General features: G+C 39.8%; 1 protein-coding gene across 2 annotated transcripts in view; it reads right to left on the bottom strand.

Moving 5' to 3' along the window:
- SEMA3D (semaphorin 3D) overlaps positions 1 to 22,513 on the bottom strand; it is a 143,208-nt gene that overhangs the window by 1,912 nt on the left and 118,783 nt on the right. For both annotated transcript variants that reach the window (XM_026866126.1, XM_026866119.1), the window contains exons 12-17: positions 20,055 to 20,277; positions 16,817 to 16,905; positions 14,928 to 14,969; positions 13,519 to 13,676; positions 11,395 to 11,459; positions 8,967 to 9,106 (exon numbers count right to left, since the gene is read on the bottom strand). In XM_026866126.1, the coding sequence (XP_026721927.1) occupies positions 8,967 to 9,106; positions 11,395 to 11,459; positions 13,519 to 13,676; positions 14,928 to 14,969; positions 16,817 to 16,905; positions 20,055 to 20,277 (717 nt within the window). The remainder of the gene's footprint in view (positions 1 to 8,966; positions 9,107 to 11,394; positions 11,460 to 13,518; positions 13,677 to 14,927; positions 14,970 to 16,816; positions 16,906 to 20,054; positions 20,278 to 22,513) is intronic.

The raw sequence follows: 22,513 nt of genomic DNA on the forward strand, positions 1-22,513 counted from the left end.
AAAAAAAAAAAAAAAAAAAAAAAAAAAAAAAAAAAGCACAAGCAGGATGGGGCACTGAGCACCTAATTATTTTTGCAGCTGGGAAACATAGAAAGTAAGTGATTTGCCAAAGACCATATAAAGATTAGTAGCAGAGAGTGGAAGCAGAAAGCAGAGCCCTAACTCCCAGTGTCCAACACCAGCATTTCCTTTGAAAATGATCCAGGTCTGGTCCAAAACTGCCACCTCCCAGGCAAGCTGTGTTCTGCTGCCACGCAGAGGCTGCAGCACGCAATGGCACGGAGGGACCTGGAGTGCTGCTTGCTCAGCCCACAGCACAGCCAGGGCCTTAAACGCAGCCTCAGCACTGTTGGTGGCATTGTTATAATGTAGAAAAACTTCAGCACAAGGCTGAGTAGTGGGCTTTAAGAAGGGGGGAGTTGGGGCAAAGAACCAACACAGAATCTGGAAAATTTCCCAGAGTACACATCTGACCCTCCAGCAAACTTCAGAGGATGAAGATTAGGGAGGCATAAAGATGACTAAATTAGATTTATTCACAGTGGGTAAGCTACATACTGTTTCTTTATGTAAAAAATCTGCACATGATTCCCTTTTCTACTCCATGGGAAAAAATGTATACATACATATGATTCTCCATCTGTTATGATTCTCACTCACTACTACTTTATCATAATAGGGTCTTCTGGAACAAAAAGATGGATGAGATGATCTCCCAGGGCTTTTAGCTTTACCCTTTTCTAAGTTTTGATGATAATGACTTTGGAAGGGTTAAATAATTTGAGATACTTTTTCAAGATCACCAGAAAAATCAATACACATATATATAATAAATGCACAGAGAGAGAGAGAGACTTTGGCTTGCTACTGTATCAGCTGTAACAGTCTTCAGTAACATAGAGATAGGTAGGTAGGTAGGTAGGTAGATAGATAGATAGATAGATAGATAGATAGATAGATAGATAGATAGATAGAGGCCTGTTTATTATCATTGATACAGCAGAGACAAGAAATCAACTTCTACAAAAGAACATGTAAGAACATGGCTTTTGCTGCCTGGTTCTGTGGCCAAGTATTTTTTGGCTCCTGCCACCAGTTAACAGTGTTGAGTCAACCCCAAGCTTCAGTTTCCTTGTTTGTAAACTGTATATAAGCATGCCTACTTGGCACCAGCAGGGTGAAATCATGCTAATTTCAGGAAATTCCTGGAAAATCGATTGTCCTGACAACAGGTGCTACATGAGCACAAGCTACTTTTGATTTACTACACTGAGTTTAAACCAGAGAAATCGTTGTCAAGGCACAAGCACATACACAGAATATAGCACGGAGACAGACTAGAAGACCACTTTTCCACGTTCAGAACCTACAGCATAGGACAGTAATCCTCAGTTTTATCTGCTAGTAACACTTCAATCCTAGTAAGTGTACCTTTCTTACAGTAAAAACAGGAACACTAAATGTATAAACAAATCCACTAATAAGTAGCTGTAGGCAGAATTACATCTAGGATATGCGTTTCCTTGCGGTGCTGCACTTCACAGAAAGAAGGAGCAGGGGCCAGGTGGAAGTGCTCGGAGGCTTGGCTGTTGCAGTACGACAAGGCAGCTCCTCTTTCTTCTGCCCAGACTTCATTTCAACATGCAGACCCAGGTTTGAGAAATTTAGGGAAAAGGGTGGGAAGAAGCAGCTAATTTCTAGACATTTGGGTTTCATGAGGCACTATGTAAAGACCAAGTTCCCACATTGAGTGAAAACAGGACGGGTGTCTTTGAGCTCAGGGCTTGATGCAATTGCAGCAGTAGCATCTGCCTATCGGTGGCTCTGCCAGTATTGTAGTCTAGAGCGTCTTGACAGCTGCATACCTCCTACACTTGGAAGACCTCCAGCTGGCTGTTTCAGCTGGCTGGGTGCCAGTCCAAAGAGCCCTCAGTAGTGCTTTGCCTACTATTTTTGGTGAAAGGAAGGCAGAATAATGGCAGATCTTGACTTGAAAAGATCACTGGACCCCCAAGTCCAGCACCCTGCTACTCATAAGTGTTTACCATTTGTGTAGCAGCCATCACTTTCTAGTCGTAAATGTGTTAACTGACGGAGTTGCCCCCCCATCTGCTGTGGGATACGGCAGAGAAAGCTAACAGAGTTTAAATTGGTTGTGTCCCTTAATCCCAGCCCATCACGACTCCTATTTTTAATGAAGCAGCATTCTTACAGAATGTCCTGTGTTAACCTTGGATATTGATTTACGGTGACTGTCACCTCCTTCTCTGTGCCTTCATTGTTCATTCCTTTCTTATCCTCCGGCAGGATGAAATTATGGCTCCGATTTCACACGTATTGAGCAACACTTCATTACTGTTTTCCTCTCTCACTTCTCTTTTTGGTATCCTGTTTATGTTGTTTTACCCACAGGTTCAGAACTCTTCCTGTCTTTCCTCTCTACTTTCCCCCCCACAGGGCTCTGGAGTTTCATAAACACCTGGCATTTCATTACTTGGTAGTAGATCTTTAACCTTTCACTTGAATGCTTAATGTGTTCTTTGGTTCCTGACCTATAGATGTAAAATATATTCCATTAAATTTTGAGCAGAGTGAAAAGACTAGTTAGATAAAATACATCATTTTGTTTTGGTCAGCTGTAGATTCATTGCTCTCCCCTCCTCCTCAAGTCATAATCAATAACTCTCCTTAAATATTTGTAAATAGGATTTAACAATTCAGAAGCACAAAGGCTTTAATTCATAAAAGCTTGTTGACATGTTCTTAAATTTGAGCACACAATAAAAATTAAACGTGAGGGACATAGTTTTGTTCAATAGGGAACAAATTATAAACCACAAAACTAAAGCAATTGATTACCATTAAGTTTATTTTCTTAGTGGAGTGGGAGCAGATTTTTGACAATATCTTATTAACAAATTGCACTTTTTATCCTTCATGATAATCACATACGTTTGCCTAAAATTATATTACTTGACATTACATGCCATAGATAGATACTGGCAATATTTGGCAAAGGGAAAAGATGCCCATGCAAATCAAACACCTGATTTTTACAACCTGAATTTAACAATGGAGGAAGAATAGCCATTGCCAGTAATGATGGCAAATCTTTAAACAACCAGTAAGTTGGAGAACAACCAAGGATTTGAAAATGCTGTGGCACCAGGTTAGGTCAAAGCCTTTTGTCCTTTGCTAATGATGTGTTTAGATAGCTCCCTTTTTACAAATAATTCACATGTCAACTGTTTCACAGTTAAAACACTGCACCTGTCTGGGAGAAGAAAGCAGCTTCAAAGCCTGCCTTCCCTCATTAATCAAAATGTGAAAAAATGTTAGAGGTAAAGCTGGACTAATCATGGGTTAGCTGCAACCCCTGAACAAATCTGGAGGGAGAGAAAGGAAAATGAAGAATGTTTGTTGAAAATTCACATTTCTCTTTGTTTTTCTATTGTTTTCTTCATCCTCATCATTTGACTGGAAATAAGGATCACTCTGGGTTGGTTTTATTTTGGCGTTACTGTTACATATGACTTTGTTTCTCTTATATTGGGAAAAGAATCATTGAACTCCAACACAGCTGTAGAGTTAATTTCTCTCTCTTTTTTTTTTTTTTTTTAAAAAAAAACCAAAACAAAACATTTTTTTTTGTTTACCAAGAAGCCACAGGAAAATAAAGAACATGTTGTTGATACAATGTCATTATGGAAATGCATGATTCCTATTTTCAAGGTGAACCTAACTTCTTATTCGGAGACTAAATTTTAAAACCCTACACTCCTGGTATATCTAAATCAAAGCAGAAATATCACGTGCTGTATCTCAGTTCAGAGGTGGTTTTTTTTTTTCTTCCCCCAGAAAAGTGTCAAAAATATTAGTCTTACTTACGAATCTCAAGGTGGTGGTGGTGGGGGAAATAATGAGTCATATAATAAAATAAAAGAGCAAAGGCATGAGAACTGTAAGTAGTCCCTAGGCTGCAGAATTATTCTCTTTTTCCCGCTCTCTTGATTTATTTCTTATTGACCTAAGGATTCAAACCCTGAACTGCACTCCTCTAACAGAAGATACTACTGGAAACTCAGTCCTTGGTGTATGTCCTCTATGTCCTCTTCCTTACTCAGCTGTCATTCAACTCTTAGATTTCAGGACTGGCACGGAATCTGGGACATTTTTTCATAAGATGCTGCTGACCAGATATTTGTAACAGAAAATCATCATCCTGATGCAAAAATCTCCAGACACTAAAAGATATGGAAACATGTCATAGATAAACTGAAAAATGTCTTCTTGGACTGTTAAAATGTGAAATGGAAACAACATCTCTGCTTCAGTGGGGGAGCTAGGTCACAATCTTGTGCCTGGAAAGATATCCTGTCCAAGAGTGGGTCAAACTCTTGTACCTACCAAACCATCAGATGGTCGTTAAGCTGGGTCTGTCAGAAAAACACAGCCCAGGGCTGTGGGGCAGGAATATGGAAAGGGTGAGAACCACTGAAGAAGAAACTGGAATGTCGTCCTGCATTTTGGTGGGTTATTTTCACCCCCAGATATGAATAGAGCAGGAAGGAGAGAGTTAAAGGCGATCTGCACCTATTCTGACACTTCAGACCATATGGTTTTCTCTGTCCCCTGCAAGGGGAGGTGGCAATTTGGCAGACCTGGAGCTGCAGGAGGCTCGGGGCGAAGTGTAGCCTAAAGCAGGGGGGCTAATAATTTTCAGAGCCATGGGTCACCAAAACTAATGGCTCTGTAGGGAGCCATGCATTTGCTTTTTGCAGTTCTGATACCTATTATATACATAACATAACACATAGGATTTTTTTTTAGACATAAATATCTGTTTTAAGCTTCAGAAAACTTCAGCAGTTTAAGACATTATGAAGAGAGGACATCCCCATTTTGTTTTATGAACTCCGGCCACTGAAATGCTCTCCCTCATCTCAGTGACTAACCCTGCATGCACAGGAACCAACATGATCAATTGCGTGAGCAACACTAAACGCAAAAGCACTAGATATTTGACTCCTGACCTTGAAATGGCCCCAAACTACAGGGAAATGTACTCCCACTGGCAGCAAAATGACCTGGTGACAGCTCCTGTACCACAGGAGATCCTGTCCCTCCCCACAGGTTGCTCTGCCTGGAAGTCACATTCTGAACCATGACCGTAAGGGTGAAATGTCAGGGACATCCTGCTGGGCCTAACACTTCCTATCTAGTCTGGATTTTGTCCTTTTCCTTCCCTCAGGAAGCTGCAGTGCATGTCCAGGACAGTGCAAAACCATCTCTTTGTAAAGCCAGGTTTAAAGACTTGCTGAGACATTACAGCTCCAGCCCTGGAACTAAAAGTCCGTAACCTAAGTTCCAGGTGCACAGAGTCATTTGCAAAGCATGGTATCGTCATCACAATAAGTTACGCTGCTAAGACATGCACTAAAATAATGTACAGTGTTATATGAGAAATCTGCTGTAGGAAGGGACAGAGAAAGCAGAAAATATAATTGTAATGGGAAAAGTTATGTTAAGGCATTGGCTGAGCAAAGATCAAGGTACACATTAAATATGAACAGGCTGTTTCTGTCACATATGGTATTTTTGTCAAATCGAAGTGCTTTGAAAAGAAAGTCAATTACTCTGCTGAACTTTGGATTTTCTAGAAAGGCCTCTTATTAGGCTCTAATACCAATGAATTAATTTTCACTGATAAGTCAAGTTAGACAACCTGAAAATGTCAATTTCTGGATCCCTAAATTAACAAGGGATTGACATTTGAACCTGAAAAGACCGTTATTCCATCTAATAGGAGGAGTGATTTTTCAGCATCTCTGCAGACCCAGTCATTTATTTAGGCAGCCATATATGAAATTAGGAATTTAATTTTAGGTATATGCATTGGAAAACGTGGCATTTCTCAATTCATATCTTTATCTTTAAAAATAACAAAAAATATATTTTTTTTTTAATTCTAAAATTTTTATTTCCCAATATAATGATTCCAGATGTGCAAGCTGAGTTTCCTCAGAAGGAGTTCAGGTTCTTAGGACCCTGGAACTACCCTGGGTCAAGATACTAGAAATTCTGTTACTATAACAATTTTCTGTCAGGAATCAAACACAACTAATAGTTATACACTGTCTTTAAGTGATCTGATCCTGTAATCATCAATGTCTGCGTATGTGTTTATATAGGCTGTGATCCTCAAAGACTGCAAAAACACAAAACAAACTAACAAAACCACCCCAAGGAGTTGCAGAATATGCGCTCCAACTTCTATTTTATCAAAGCTAGATCACAGAAACACTGCTATGGCTTTGGGGACAATATGTGGTAAAAAGCTATTTGCCTACTGTTAGCATTCATAATGTAGAAAATCTGTCTGCAGATTTCTCCTTCAAATTTTCTTCTAAATTTGCCTCAAAGGTTAATCTAGCCTTTTAGCAGAGCTTTACTTTTCTCATACAAACAGATGTCAGACTGTTTACACAGAACAAGCCCAGTAAACATTGCTGTGGAAGGCTGCTAATGTGCAAAGATGTATGCTGTGTGCTTGCTGGAGCTTCAAATGCCATCACACGTGCATGCATTCCCTTTCTCTCAACGTGGACATCCTTGGCCCGTGGGCATCATCGTGCCTAGGTAACTGGCTTTTGGCCCAGAACAAGTGGCAGAGGCCAGGTCATTGCCACAATGAAATCTGGAAATACGAAGTGTGGAGAAAATAATATAGCTCTAATTTAGGCTATGCTATATAGGTTAGCCTGCCCTAGCTTTGTTCCAAAGTTGGTTTGACCTGCAGTTTGTTCTATAATCAAATGAAAAGGATAGATTGAGTTTGGCTTCCTGACCTTCACAGGCCTATCTGAGCATGTGATTTATGAGAAAATCAACTGACACTTTTTTTTCCCCCTAAATTGACACAGATAAAATTCAAAAGCAGCCCTTCAGAAGAGGCTTTCAAATCCTGAAAGTGGGACTTCTTATGATACAGAAATATTACATTTCACAGGGAACTGGCTGCTTTATGCAGTTTGTAGCTCTTTTTAAGAAGCTCAGGCACATGCTATAGTTGCAGTACATTATTTTAAAAAAATGATTGAGTCTCCTCAAAACTTGACATAACTTCCTGTTCAGAAAAAAGAAAAAATACACACACAAAAATCCAAAAACCTGTTAACTATCTGCTTAAATTTACTTTAAAATGAGTCTTAAACACATGGTTAGAATTAAGCAAGCACTTGTTTCCCTGATCAAATATGTAAGTGCATTTACAAACTGCTGCCTTAGGGAAGTAGAGCACAGAGTCTTCTGTACAGGACAGTTAAAAGTACATCAATTAAAGCACAAACAATGAATGCCCATGGGTCTTTAAGGGCTGATACACTTCTAGCTGGGTTTTCACTTCAACCACCTGTGGCTGAGAGCGTGCTTGGCTGACTGATCAGAAGCTTTTTCTGAAAACCAGAACACAAGTATGGACTGTAATGGAAGTCAGAGGTGGCATTCCAAACCAGTAATCTCTTGGTGTTTAGTGCATGTTGTGGGAAGCACTGTGTCTATACAGTAATGAAGTTTTTAGTCTCAGCAGAGAAAAGAATCTTTGCCAATTCAAAGCATGAGTAGCAGAAGGGGACTAAATTAGAAGTACTGCAGTGTCATAGTCAATATACAGCCTTGTGGGTTTTTTTGTCTTATCTGGTAGAAAATCAGAAATGCCTTCTTTACCCTTACTCTGGCTTTCTGGGCCAAGACATTACAGGGGCTGCAGCTCTGGGACTACTGCCATGAGTCATGTCTCACCCAGAGGTGATGCTCTCACGGGCACCTGCACTGGCCCGAATCTCCCCAGCCTTTAGAAAGAACCAGCACATTTTCTGTGTTCAGAAATCTCATAGGATGAATTACCACTGAGAGTGGAAGACCAGTTGGGTGTTTGATAGTTCCTGTCTTTTAAACTAGCTTTTGTCTCAGGTGACGATTTCACAAAAAAGCGTATCTAACACCTGGGACCCACTCATTTGAAAGGGCAGTTCTTTTCCCTTCTCCTTCCCTGTTGCTATGGTTGCCATCACAGCAGGACCTGGCCTCAGACACAAAATCACTCATGTAAGAGAAAGGCTACAAAAAATCCTGAGGTTTGAAACTCACTCAAATCCAGTCCAAATCAGTCCCAGCACATTGACCTTTTGGGCATGTCAGAGGGCCCCTTGGTGATTAGCTCTGAGAGGAATCAGCAGGAAATTGTTCAGGGTGTATGTGGGGACCTGGAGGTTCCTCCATGGTTTCTCCACCAGTGAGGACCCCAGACCTGCCTCCTGCAGGAATTAAGGGCTGTCAGAAGTCTCCCTGCTTTCTACTCCAGATGCAAGGTGCAATTCTTTAACCTGACATCTCTGCATCAGTGTAGACTGCCATTTAAGAAAAATTCTCAGATTCCACTAACAAGGAAAAAAGCAAATAATATGCTTTTTACTGCACAGACCATTTCTTCTCTGGGGAGAGATGAAAAGAAGCAGCAAACTATACATGCAATTCTTAGATACACTGCTTAACATGATAAGGGAATGCAATCAGACACTAAATGGAGAAGAGACTTTATTAAAACAAAGGGTCTTGAACACAATTATACCTACAGAAGTGGCTGTGTTAACTACTGGACAAAAGGGCTTTTTTTTTTTTTTTCAGTACTTTGATTTTTTACCACTATTTAAAACCTAATTTATCTTTTTAATTTTTTTTAATAGAATAAACATGTAAGTCAAAATAAATATCCAAATCTGCTTATGACACAATGCAAGGCTTCTCACTTCCCCACTGCATGCCCCAAATGGTGATACCAGAACGCTATGCGATACCTAAGGTGAGGCAAGGAAAAGTAAAACATCAACTAATCCCAATAACTCCTGCCTTTCTATGCTCAGCTGAATTCTCTATAGAGGAAACTTGCCTTGATGACTATAACTTACCTCTTCTCGATGTTCTTCTCCAGAGCGCTGAATATACCACCTAATAGAGGCTTGCTGGGACTTAGGAATACATTCCAGAAAAGTTGAATTAAATTCAATGCCAAAAATCACCTTTTCATCAGCAGTTTCATGACTAATGCCTGGAAAGCAAACATGGTACAGGAGATTAACCCTGACCTGGTTTTTAAAGCAATGGGAAAATAGCCTGATTCACAACAGATGCTATAAGAGTGAGTAAATTATAGAAAAGCAAAAGGAAACTTAACTTTTAGCTTAAACGATAACTATAAGGATTTAGAGGTGGCTGCTAACCTTCCTTCAGTGCAACTGTTTTTTAAGGTGGTCAATAAAATCTCTATCACAAACTTGGTCCATTTTAAAGTTGAGCCTTTCAGCTTTGAGGAATTTAAAATCTGACCCATATTTTTCCTTTAAGTAACACAACTACTAAACCTGAGCTAAAGCTGCTAAAAGTAGATTGTACAGTCTGGTTTGTTCATCTCAAACACTGCAAAGGAGTCACAGGGCTAAAGTAAACTGAAGTTTACCTTCCTTCAGTATAATTTGAAATGCTCTGTAGTATGTTTCAGACCAAACACTGAAGGAGTCATGAGCAGATCTGGGCTCCTTTCTCAGCCTTCTGTAAACCTGAGCAAGTAATTTCTAATCTCTGCATCTCCATTTTCTTTTCCAGTCTGTCTTATCTGTGTCTTATCTGCCTTACTATTGGAATAAAGCTATTTCTTATCTGCCTTACTATCAGACTAAAGCCCTGCCAATAACAGAGAGGAAGGTGAAAGCAGTGCTGTCTACTAAATCAAAAGTTACCTCAACAACAAAAATAATACAGTTTTGGATTGTTTTTTCAATATAATAGGTACCTATTTGAGATCTATAGAAATTCAAGCTCTCTGCATTAAATGCTTTTCTTTTATTTCACTGTGCCACTGAGATTTCAGCAGAGCCAAACAACTTCATGCAGCCAATGAAGTATCTGGGAGGGAATCTCACACAGTGGAGCACTGAATTTAAATAGGTTTTGGGGCTATAATGTTATTAATTATCACAGATGGCATACATAAGCCAAGAGCCTGGAGTGGCACAGGTCAGCTTCATGTTTTTATGGCACACAGGAGTCATCTCCAGCTGGATAAAATTTCTATCGGTGGTGCTACATCAGGGCAAAAGATTAATACCAATTTCTGTGCTGAGTCATTTTACATTTGTCTAGTAAAGCCATCTCTTCCAGCATGTCTTTATCCTCCCTAGGAAAATGTGACATTGTCAGCCTTTCTGCTAGGTTTTCTATAACCTTGAGCTTTGCACAGTCTCATATACCACTATTTGGAGAGTCATGGTAAGCAGCAAACAAGGTAATTCTGGCCCTTGGGAATCAACAGGAGTTTTGTTATTGACTTTAATGGAAATAAGATTTTACCCTGACTTTTAACTATGTCTGCAAGCACACATGTACAGTCAGAGCCCTCTATAGTGTGCAGCAGACTTAAGGCTTTGATCCTGTGGCAAGCAGCTCTGATTTCTGCACTGACTCATGCCAAGATCTGCAGCAAGCACCCCGCACCACAGTGGCACGAAAATAACCAGAGATCAATGGAAAGCGGTGGCTCATCCCAAATGAAACGTTCAACGCAGTGATACAATCAATACTGTTTTGACTGGGTTGATTGTTTTAATAAGCAGCTAGAAGAGCCCCAGACAAACCCAAGCTTGGTTTTGAATGCTTTTCATTTATTTTACGCCGCCACAGAGATTGCTGCACAACCGCAGGATTTCATACTGACAGTGCTCACTGTAAGAGAAGTGCTGCAGTTGCCAAAGGAGCAGGCCAGACCCTTTGGCATCTGAAAAGAAGGTGTGGGAAAGGGAGGAGGGAGATGATGGGGAGAGGGGGGGTCTGGAGTGCTAGGCTCTTGTTAATAACAGGAGTATTTAAGTAGCTGCAGGGAGGGAAAGGGGCTGGTTTGGCATCTGGAACGGGGCCCTGGGACTTGGATTAAGAGTATGTGGTGGAAAGGGTGAAGATGGTGTATTCCCTGTTCAACCCTGTGGGTTTCCTTGCAGGATTATCTCCCCTGTTTCTGGATGAAGCATCACACATGTCCTATTAGGTACTTGCAGGGATATGTATGATGTTTTTGTGTCAGGGGTGCATCTTCCTCTTCTGGGTGATGCTGGGGAGGGTCACCCACACAGGGATGCTAGGGTGTTGTCCCGTGCTAGCTGTCTCTTATCAGCCCCAAATTTACAAATTTAACTGTGGAAGGGGTAATGTATAGGAAGTGTAGGAAAGCAAACTGCTATAATGGTGTTATTCTGTTGCACATGGCAAGTTTTTGCAGACAGAGACCCTTACAACAAACTCTGTTGTCAAAGCAACAAAAGAGCAAGAAAGATTCAAAATACTCACTGTCTTCCACATCCCAGCATTGTGCAACGGGGTCTCCATATTTGACATCTTGCCTTCTGGCTCGCCTATGGGAAGAGCATGCAAACTTGTAACACTTCAGGCATAATTGCTGGAATTCAACAACAAAATACAGAGGAGCTCAGCAGATGTGGACTCGCATTGCTCCCACCCTACTGCTGACAATTACAGTCTTAACTAAAACCAGCCTCACCCTCAAAGCAGCATGTGGCCTAGAGAGATTTGTACAACTGACATCAAGAGAAGGGCCTGTGATTTGGGAAAACCACTGAGAGGGAAAAAAGAAAAAGCAAGAGAAAAAAATCTGCCTAGAATAAAAAGCATGCAATATAGTGACAGAAAGAGCATCTAAATCTGCTTTTGGAGTATGGAGCACAGGTTTTATGGTGAGGCAGACTGTCCTGGAAATACTTAAAATCTTCCTTAATATTCTAGATCATAAAAAAGATCTGAGGCGCAACAGGTGATATTCAAAATTTTGCTCAGCATCAGCCTAAGGTAATACTGACTAGTAAATCATTAAAATGAAAAGAGAAAAGCAGGTTTTATTTTGGTAACAAACAATTGGCAAATCTGATTATCTTTCATCTTTATGGACAGAAAAAATCCTTGAGACAATGGTCTGAGATGGTCTGCTCCCTTCCACAACTAACTTGCCTGATAATCTCTGGGTGTGTTACTTAAACTCACTGTGATTTAGTGCAATTTCAGTGTAATAGCATTTTTTTAAAAAGCAAACTCTTCCTCTGAGAATGATTATATTTATATCCCAAGAGCTACAGAAAAACTTTGTATTTTAGTTTTTAATAGAAGAATTGGAGACCCAGGGAAGAACTGGTTTCTCCCTCACAGCCACACTGAAGGTAACAGGAGTGGAGCCTCCTGGGTGCAGAGCAATAGCTCGTCAGGAGAGCAGGTTCCTGAGGCTGAGCTGTCCACTGTGGTAAAAGCTGTAGATGTGTTGAAGCACAGGCTGCTACATGAAGAAAAATATCCAAGTAACTGATCTACTGGAGGATTCCCAAGGCCGTTCACCCAGCCTTTGTTTTGGAGCCACCAACTTCTGGCCTTCCCACCCAACTGCACATCTGTGAAAAGCATGGACCATCAATCTCCATGTCCCAGCCCACCTCAGGCTTCAGCAAGCCTCATGTGTCACTAACTTTGCAGTGAGCCTGAACACTTGCTTTTCTCCTTTCATTTATGCTTCTCTGAGTTTAGTTTGCTTTGGCTTTGAGGGAAAACATGTAAAGTTCCTTGACACCATGACATGATAACCTATGAGTCATTAACTTTAATGGTTCGTCTAATTTCTCAGGTCCCAGCCCTGCAGCCCCTAAGGTAGAAAGTCTAATTCTGAGCCTGAGCTCAGACTGTGACCTCACTGCAAGAATTACTGTCAGGAAGGCTTCGTCCAAAGGGGAATGAAGAGGCTGTGAAAGAGTCTAGCTCAATGAGCAAGCTCAGAGCTCCTGCTAAATCAGCCAAAAACTCGAAGAGACACATCCAGCAGCTTAGGTACTACACTGCTAGAGCTGGAATCCATGCAGATTTATACAGAAAGTTCAGATGAAGCTTCCTTCACTGCGGAAAAACTGCTCTCAATGTGGTCACATCACAGTACCTAAATCTCTGTCTCCCTCTCATGGCTAAACCACACATACAATTGTTCATTTAGATCAGGGAATTAAATGTATTTTATTATTGACCACTCTGGGAAATTATGTTAAACTCTGCTTTATAATTACAGTGGTGCCCTGTGAAAAAATCAGAAGCTTAAAAGAAGGTCTTGCACTCAGGAAGAGTTAGCCACCACCCAGACCTCCACCTGAGCATCTCATGTCTTAAAGGATTCAGCATTAAAAAGGAAAGTAATAGATTTATGATGTTAGCTGCAGTAGATGAGTTACTGTGACAGACTTAAACAAAACTATGTTGTCTTCACAGCTCTTTGAGCAGAAATGAGAAACGTGGCCAGAGAACGAACAGGTTTAAGGCAAATGACATGTAAGTAAAAAGGCAACAAGTTCTGATTAGGAACCTCTGAAATTCTTGCAAGCAGCAAGATCTTTTACAGCACGCTGTATTTTTTTTTTTTTTATATACCTTTTAGAAGTGGGGGCATATCTGGAACAGGAGTTTCCATCCCAGGCACAGTACGGGTCTCTGGCAAGGCAGCAGTCTGCACAAGCCTTCCCATACGTGTGACATCTGTGCAGAGAGAGCTGAACCAATCCATCCCTGGAACCAATGTACAATTGTTGCTGCAAATCAGGCAAAGCAAATGAATTAGGAGCGACCTCCAAGTAGCTCATGTTAAAAGTTCCTTTCTTCAGTGCCACACTTGCAGAATTTCGACCTCGTCCCAGATTTTATAAAATGAGGGAGAATTCCTCCTTTACCATAAAATGTTTCTCGGGGCTCAGTGTGAACTGGCCAGTCCCCATCCATCCCTGACAATACAGCAGAGAAGCAAGGAGACTGCAGTCATGGAAAGACACCAGCACTCAACACCCTTACACCTTTAGATTTGCACTGTAATAAAAAATCAGAAGCAAACCACGAAAAGAATGTTTTAATAACACATTTAAAATCAAGGGGCTGGATAGCCGTGACATTAAGAATCTGGAATCTAGGGATGACCTTGTGTGAATAAAACTTCATCTTCTGCTTCTGATCCTTAGGTAGGATGGGGATAATATTACTCCCCTCTCATCAACATGTGAGTAGACTGCCTGTTGAGACAAGGGTGGTCCAAGTGCTTACTGTTGAGCTGGAGCTGGCTCATGCAACACTTCCAGCTGGCCAGCCACCCTTTTTCAGGGGAGATGGGACCCAGCTGTGCTGTGCGTGCCTGAACAGCAAAATGCCTCCTCCTGCGTGAGGGAGGCATGTCGTGCTGGAGCTGCTCTGGCCACCTCTGCAGGGCAGGGAGGGATGGCTCTGGTGTCATGCTGCCTCCTGAACGTGCACGTAGCCATCACAGAGCTCGGAGCTGCCATAAAACCGTTTCCCATCCAGAGATTCCCAACCACCACTGGCCCCTGCTCTGCCAGGATTGGACCACCCAGATTTTGACTCCAGTTTTAGAGGAGGGGGACTGGTTTTCAGTCTGTGTGCACACAACTTTTAGCACAAGGAGGCCCTGCTCTCTCTTGACTACTAATAAAAATAACAATAATAGTAAAAATAATCTATTACTAGATTGTAAAGAGACAAGTAGTTTAGTGTCTGGAAAACTAATGTGCATTGACTTCATTCACAAATCCCAGTACTAAATGACTAAAGATTTGTTTCTATGAATAAGTACCAGCTTGGGTACACAAATTACTGTTTGTAAGCAAATGTGAATTAAACACAGAAACAAGTTCAAACATATCTCCATCTTTCCAGATGTGATTTAAGAGTCATCCATGGAAACCTTGGCCAGTAAGTAACAGACATCACCTGAAAATAACAATCTAAGTGTTCAGTGTACCATACATCATGCAGTAATTAAATGAGCTTGTGATTACCTGCTTCTGAGAAATCTCCATGGTTGAGATAAACGAAGGATGCTGAAAAATGAATTAGTAAGGTGCATTAGTTTACACATTCCCTGTTTTTAGTGAAAAAGAGAACAAAAATTAACACACAGAAAGTAAACAGAAGTACAGATCTATTTGCTTGGTTTAAACAAATATTAAAAAAACCCCAGAAAATCACTAAATTCACATTTCCAAAAATACCTCACATATATCTTCCCTGCTCCTTATGAGGCAACTGGCTTTAATTCTCAGAGTTCGCAATCTAGCCTATCCTGGGGACTGGCAATAAGGCTTCACATCAACTTAAGTTCTTATTAAACACTATTTGAAAGGCTTAGATGGCATTTAAGGGATACATAGGCAGATCATCTGTACCAGGATGTATTACACTGCTATGAGAGACAGTGAATTTTTTGCCAGTGACTGATGGAGGAACAGGACAAAGCTCAGGGTATTATCTATCGCTTAATAGAAGATTAATCTAAGCCTACTGTTTAATGTTAATGCAGTTCAAGGAAATGAGGGGTGTTTGTTCAGCCCTTCACCTCTTTCAATTTTCTGGATTCAAAAACATTAGAGATAACATTTATAAATGTTAACAATAAAAACGTGAAGGAATGTCTGCTGAGCAGAAAAAAAAAAAACCACTTTTTTTTTTTTGTTTTAAATATGATATGGTACATTTGCCCCTGACGTTATGTTTTAAGAATGCAGCAAATTGGTGCACATACTGAAACTGCTGATTACTTGGCAGGCCACTAAGTAATCTTGGTATTTTTTGAGTGATAATTATAATTGCTAAGACAGTGGGAAGAAGACGTGGAGATCCTTTAAATCAAAGTTTCATCACACACATGACATACGAAAAAGCATGTGAATAAATATACTTTTTGAAACAATTATTAAATATCCTGTCCTCACACTTGGAAAATACTGCCTCTAAGTCCCAAATTAATTTATTTAGTATGGGCAAAGATTCTGGCTAAGACCTTGTATAGGATGTAGGAGAGAGGATGTGTGAGAAAGTAATCAAAATGCCAGGGATGCAGATTATACTTTGATGAAAAAGCAAGGCAAAAACTGAAGAAGAGCTATATTGCATGAGAAGAAAGCAAAGTGAGAATGCAAAGAATGAAGAAGAAACTACAAAATGGAAAAGAAAATCCATAGGGAAGACACAAGTCTCAATTTTCCTCCTGCAACAGTATGTCAACATCAGCTACCTCACCAGCGATGAGGTTAATCAGAATTGTGTCTGTGCAACAGAAAGGAGGTTGGACTTTTTACAGGCTCTATTTATGAAGAAGTCATTGGTGTCAGCAGGGCTCCAGGGCTCTTTATCACTCAACCAAAATAACCAAACCAAAACGGTCAAAAACATCGAGTCAGTCTCCATCAATAAATTAAAACACGCTGATAGTCAAAACTAACTTTGTTTTATTTTCTTTATGTTTTCAGTTCCTAAAGTTGTTATTTTTAAAGAATTTCACTACATCTGTAGAATTTTGGGGGGGGTTGTGTGTTTAAAAAAAATATAATTGTAGTAAGAATAGTCCCAAAGCTGAGACAGTAGAAAAACTGGCATTAAAAATTAAATACTACTAATAAAGAAATTGGGGCTCATAATAAGATTTCAAACTAGAACAAGGCAAGAAAAATGAGACTTTCTATGAGACTGAAAAATCATGGTTTGTTTGGTTTTGGACTTTTTTCTATTGGCTTACCCACAGAATACCAAGGCATTTAAAAATTTGCATACTGTCCCTCTGGAAACTTGAACTAGTTTCAGTAAACAAACAGCCAGCCAGACAAAGCTAGCTTGTGCCTTAAAGTCTCCTGACTAATATTTAATTGCTGTTGTGGCTGTTAATGCTTACCTTGAATATCTGCAGTTCTTCCAGGACCACCTCCTCCTTAGTCCACTTCTCCTTTGTGATGCTCACAACTTTCAGGACTGTGCCTATGTCTGAAACAAATGTTCATCATCTAAACCCCACAGTTATGTTTCAGTACATATGTGGTACTCCATTTCTTATCTCACAGCAACTTGATTTCAGATTATTTATTTTTTAAACAAGCTATGCTGTATACTTAGGTTGCAAAGAAAAAATAAAAAACCCCTCAACATTGGCCCTGAACATAAAATTAATGCATCAGGGATGTAGCCTTCAAACAATATCTATCCCTATCTGCACCTATTTCTATGTACATAGCTCTATACAATACATTTACAGTTTTACTGTATGGCTGAGCCAACACAATTATAGGCTGCTGCCAGCAGGGCTGGTCTAACTCTCCTGCTACATAAACATACACACAAACACAGACAAGCACATCCATGCTGCCAGCTAGAAGTGTCTGCACATTTCCTTGAGCAAGAATCAGGGACCATCTGACCACAAAAAGTCCAGTTTAGGGGGCTAAATTGGCACAAAATTATTTCCTCTTTTTTATACAATTAGTTTCATCCAGCATAGCACCTTAAACAGAAGTAGGTTTCATTTTGATGTGGGGAGTTAAGCAAAGCACTTTTAAAATTTATCTTTTCATTTTAGGGAAATTTTTGAACAGAACCTCCATCATCAAAAACTTCAGTTAAAAACTGAATAAATTACTTCTTTGGATTTATCTGGATAATTTTTTAGTTAAATCTATTGATTAATTTTAACCTGAATTCCTGCTTGGTGAAAGAAAAAAGCTGCTCATTTATTCTCAGACCATTACACATTAGTGAGTCTTGAATGGCCTTAAAAAAAACTGCCCAGGGGAGGTGAGCTGGGTGCTGGGATGTGTGGCATGGAAATGACACAAAGCAGTTCAGCCTAAGCACTATGCATAGCACTGAAATGATGAAAAATAATATATTATGATGGAAAGAATGAGATTTTCATTCTTATTTTCCCAAAGTACTGAAGATCCTATTACCAATCAAAGCCAAAAGTATTTCAGTTTGCCTTCTGTAATTAGACCTTTTGTTTATTTGTTTGACATAATTGCCAAAGCCTGCACAAGTACAAGTTGGCTGCATACATTCAAACACATACTAAGCTTCTGATCTGCTGCTGCTCAGAATCTCCTGAGTTATTTGGTATATCGGTATTCAGTCTATATAATATCTGAATTTTTATCTTTGAGTTTAATTTTTTCCATGGGACAAGTTTAGAGGATAAAATAGAACAAAGACCATGTGTTCCTGGAAAGAAACAAACTTTGAAGGAAGGCACTGCAGATAAAGAAGTATCTGCATATTATGGAGTGCCACCTAGTGATTGCATGGTACATGCCAGCCTTGACACCTCTAAACTGGACGATTTACTCTGAAAGAATTAGATTGGTGCTGGGTAGTAAACAGTTGACCTGGGAGTATTTGAGTTGCTGATCTCTCAGTATAATTTTATTCCTATGATAAATTTTATAGTAGATCATAGCAAGCATCTGAAAGCAACCTCTATAACCACTGAAAGAATATTTTGTACATTTTAACTAGTGAAACCATCTTTTTGGACAGCTTAAAGTTCAATTACTTTTCCTCACTATTATCATGAGAAAAGTAAGTTATAGTGAGAACTCCCAAATTCCAAGCATCTCACATCTTGGGATTTTTTTTTCACTTTCCTTCTCTGTTGACTGTATATAAGAGTACATTCAGGAAGAAGCAAGGACATTCTATCATCACAGCTCAAGCTTACTCCTTGCCTTCTCAGGCAACACGGCAGCAAACAGCACTTTAATGTTCTTTTCTACGAAACTGTGCTTTTCCCTCTGACACCGCTGTACTTGACATGTGGGGACCATAGAGGGACTCTCATACTTTATGTTTTAGGAAGACAAGAGTTGTGAGAGGAGTTGAGCTGAAAGACATAAATAATCCAAGAGGGACACTATCTCTGAACTTGGGTGTATGATAATGCAGCTGGGAAACTCTTGAAGGCTGAGACAGCCCACACTTTATGAGGTGATGCTCTGTGACAATTCAGTCCTTTCCCCAGATCACTTCAGAATATCCATACCTATCAAACTGTACTCTTCAACACCCAATTTCCTTATAGGCCAGATAAAATGCGGTGCATCCCAACAGCACTGGGGTAGGATTCAAATAGAAACCTTAGTTTCTCTGCAGGTCATACCAGTGGCTCACTCATTTCCCTTGGATAATCTTTTTCACCTCCATGTACCTTAGTTTCACCTGATGTGAAATGGGTATAATGGTAATGACCTCCTTAGTAAAGTGTTCAGATCTACCAGTGAGAAGTGCTTTTTCAGGTCTGCTAGTGAAAGAACTTCAAATTCTGGATTAAGAACAAGAAATTCCAGTGGAGTAAAACTTAGATTATTATTTCAGAAATGTATAGCTATGTTAATATTTATTAGGATAGCATGCTGTTGGGTGATTCATCCAATGATTCTAAATTTAATTACTATGGTAAAACTAGACTTTTTCCTTAAGGCTTGTAACTATCATAAAAATGTAAAGAGATACATAATTATCCATAGAAAAACTGCAAAACAACTTTCTTCCCTGACAGAGTAGTTTAACCTCTGTTCAGTAATGGTCCTCTTGTTCAGAGTTATTCATAATGCTAAGTAATATATTTGAAAGTATTTAAGTGAAATTGTTGCCTTAGGCTCAATTTTAAATTTTTCCTAGCTGTTCAATGTCACATGAGATTTAATGCTGATGCACCATGTCTCTTCTGGTAATAGGAAATACTCCTTGAAGTTATTAAGGTTAGTTTTTTTCTTTTAACTGGTTATTGATGTGCTGCCAGCAGGAATTGGAGCCAGACTACCATGTAATGTAATGTAAAGACAAGTACTGAATGGTACTCAGAGGGTAAGAAAGTCCAGGTACTCTGACCCTTAACTGGTTTATCACCTAGGGACTGGGAGGCATTAAAGTCCCAGCAGCAGCAATGTCTTGAGCTGTTAAATCCATCTTTTCTTAGAATTTGAATTAAGACCTTATACAGAGTCAGGAGCATCTTAAATGCTTCCCAAAGCTGAAAGTATAGGAAAAAGATGTTAATCAACAGGTTTATTCAGGACCTGCTGGAGTAAAAGTGTTCTTAAAGGATGTAGTTTGTGCAGAATGATAGTGGAAGTCCTTTCTCATACCTGTTCCTAGGAAAATAACATCATATTGTCCATCCTCTGCCATGACATGATCCACCACAATCTGTGTCAGCCGATAGTCCACGTTGATTCGCGTGAATACTGGTCCTCCCGTCACTGGGTAAACGGATTTGTACATCAGTGGATGGCGTTTAATAAAGCTAATGACTTCATCGGGAAAGTCTCTGGTAGACTTTATGAGTGGATCATAGGTTTTGCTTGGACACTGAAGGAAAGACATAACACAAAGCTGAGAAGAATATTCTGAAAGAAAAACAAGTAATCTTCAGGCTTCTCCATATAGCAGGAAAGCTGCCTGGTCCAGATGAGCTATAGTGGTTTGTAAAGCACATTTGCCAGTGGCTGGTGTTTTGACTTACAATTGAAAAGGCTCAATGTTGTTTTGAAAATGTGGGATCTCACTGGCAGTGTGTGCTCCTCTGGCTTTTCAAAGGGCCTTCCCCCTTGTTTCTCTACTTTTTCCTCTTTTTTACCTCTCCTCAAAAGCAGTTCCCCTTCATCTTCATACTCCTTGTGTCCTCCCCCACCTATTCTCCTTTATCTTTTAAAACCACCCAAAACTTGTTAACTTATTTCATCTCACTTGTTTTTTTGACTACTCAGAATTATGAATCTTCAATTCCTGTAGTTATATGCCCACACCTGCACCTACCTATATGCAAGCTTTGAAGAAAAAAATCCTATACGCTTTTCTCTTTTCTCAGAGATATTGATAACATAAATTAAAACTTATAGGGGAGATAACTTCCTTATCTCCTCTAAGATACTCAGCAAAGGAATGCAGCATTAGAAAAGAGAGTTTGATGTCAGATAAAATGTGAATTAATTAATATTTACTGCATTAACATATCTGTAAACACAAACTACTAAAAGCTACACTTAATTTTTAGTTTTATCACCAAGACTTTTTATGTTTTTTCCTCTAACAGTGTTCCTGAAAAGGGTATGAGATATGTCATTCATACCACTTTCACCAGTAATAAAAACAGATAATTATTAACATTCAAGCAGCACATCCGCACTGTGATGTACTTTTAACCTTTTTTTTCCATGTCATATATTAGAGATAGCAAAATTTAGCCATAAACAGACTAATAATACAGGAAAATACTTTTCTTTAAATATTTAAGAACTCTTTGTATATAATCCCATAATAGGTGCCATCAATGTAGGTCACTTTGGAAATTTGGTCTTACAAATAAATCATAAATTCAATACATATTCAAATAGAAATCAACCTTTCTGTGAGAACACTTGCGAGCACTTGGTCTCCATTAGTACAGATTTTGAAAGCACTGCTCTAAAACCAGAGAAATTCTCATGATGGGCTCAGTGCATCTGCAACGATTTTCAATTTCTTGTTCCCTACCCTACTCACAGGCACCTTTTCACGTTGGATATTTTAAAAAGACAAGGAAATCAAGCCAGTGAAGGACACCTGTCATGCTGTCTAGCTCTTATTCAAAGGCACAGGTACCAACATGCAGTTAGAGGTGCTACATGCTGAACAAATGAGTGCAGGGATCGGTGTAAGGGACTTTGAACAGCAAGTCTCGAGTGCCCTCCGGTGGCTACCATGGTATAGTCTCAAATATTTAAAGTGCAGGATTGTCTCACAGATCAAGTTTTTTTGCTTTTTATATTTCTTCCCCTCTTATTGAAGCTGAGTTTCTGCCCTGTTGATGCAGTACGCAGGATTTGGGCAAGATCCTCACCCGCATGCCCCGATGTTAGTCTAAGGGCTTGATTGCTCTTGGGAGATACGCTCAGAGCTACTCGGGCAGAAGGCCCCGAGTAAATGCTGAAACCACGTTCATTTTTTCAGATGGAAACACCCATGTCTATCTTTTCTCTGTATATGGCCTGCAATTAGAGGCCATAACTTTTCAGTGAACTGCCCCTCCTATGCATCCCAAGTATTGTTTTCTAAAAAGTGCAGATTCTCCATATGCCAGATGATCTCTGTAGTTCATTATTTCTCAGAAGTTACTTTCCTTACTCATCCCCATAGCTGAAATTCTTGCGCAGGTCCATGGCTTGGGCTTTTTCTCTGGCTTTGAACAGCACAGTTTCATCTTCTTCTGGTCCAGACAACTGCTACAGTGATCATTCCCTCAGACACCTCCCCAGCATCACTCATTTATGATGGGGTTGGCTCCCACATCTATTAGACCTATACTGACGAACCAACCATCTGAGCTATTTCTCTGGCTTACACAAAGTAAATTGGTTCTCATACATCTTGCCTGAAGATCGCCCACAAGCCTACCTCTTCAATCTCCTTCAATTTTTTCCCTTCTGTCCCTTTTGGGCAGAGTCCATATTTAGAAGATCAGTCATGTTGGTGACCCATCATATCTCACACTCACCTATCTCTGCTTTCCTCCCCACAGCTGTTTGTGTCTCTTTTCCAGCCCTTGTTTTACACTTAGTCTCTAATC

Source organism: Athene cunicularia, assembly GCF_003259725.1.
Source record: "Athene cunicularia isolate RWA chromosome 1 unlocalized genomic scaffold, athCun1 chr1_part2, whole genome shotgun sequence".
NCBI lineage: Eukaryota > Metazoa > Chordata > Aves > Strigiformes > Strigidae > Athene > Athene cunicularia.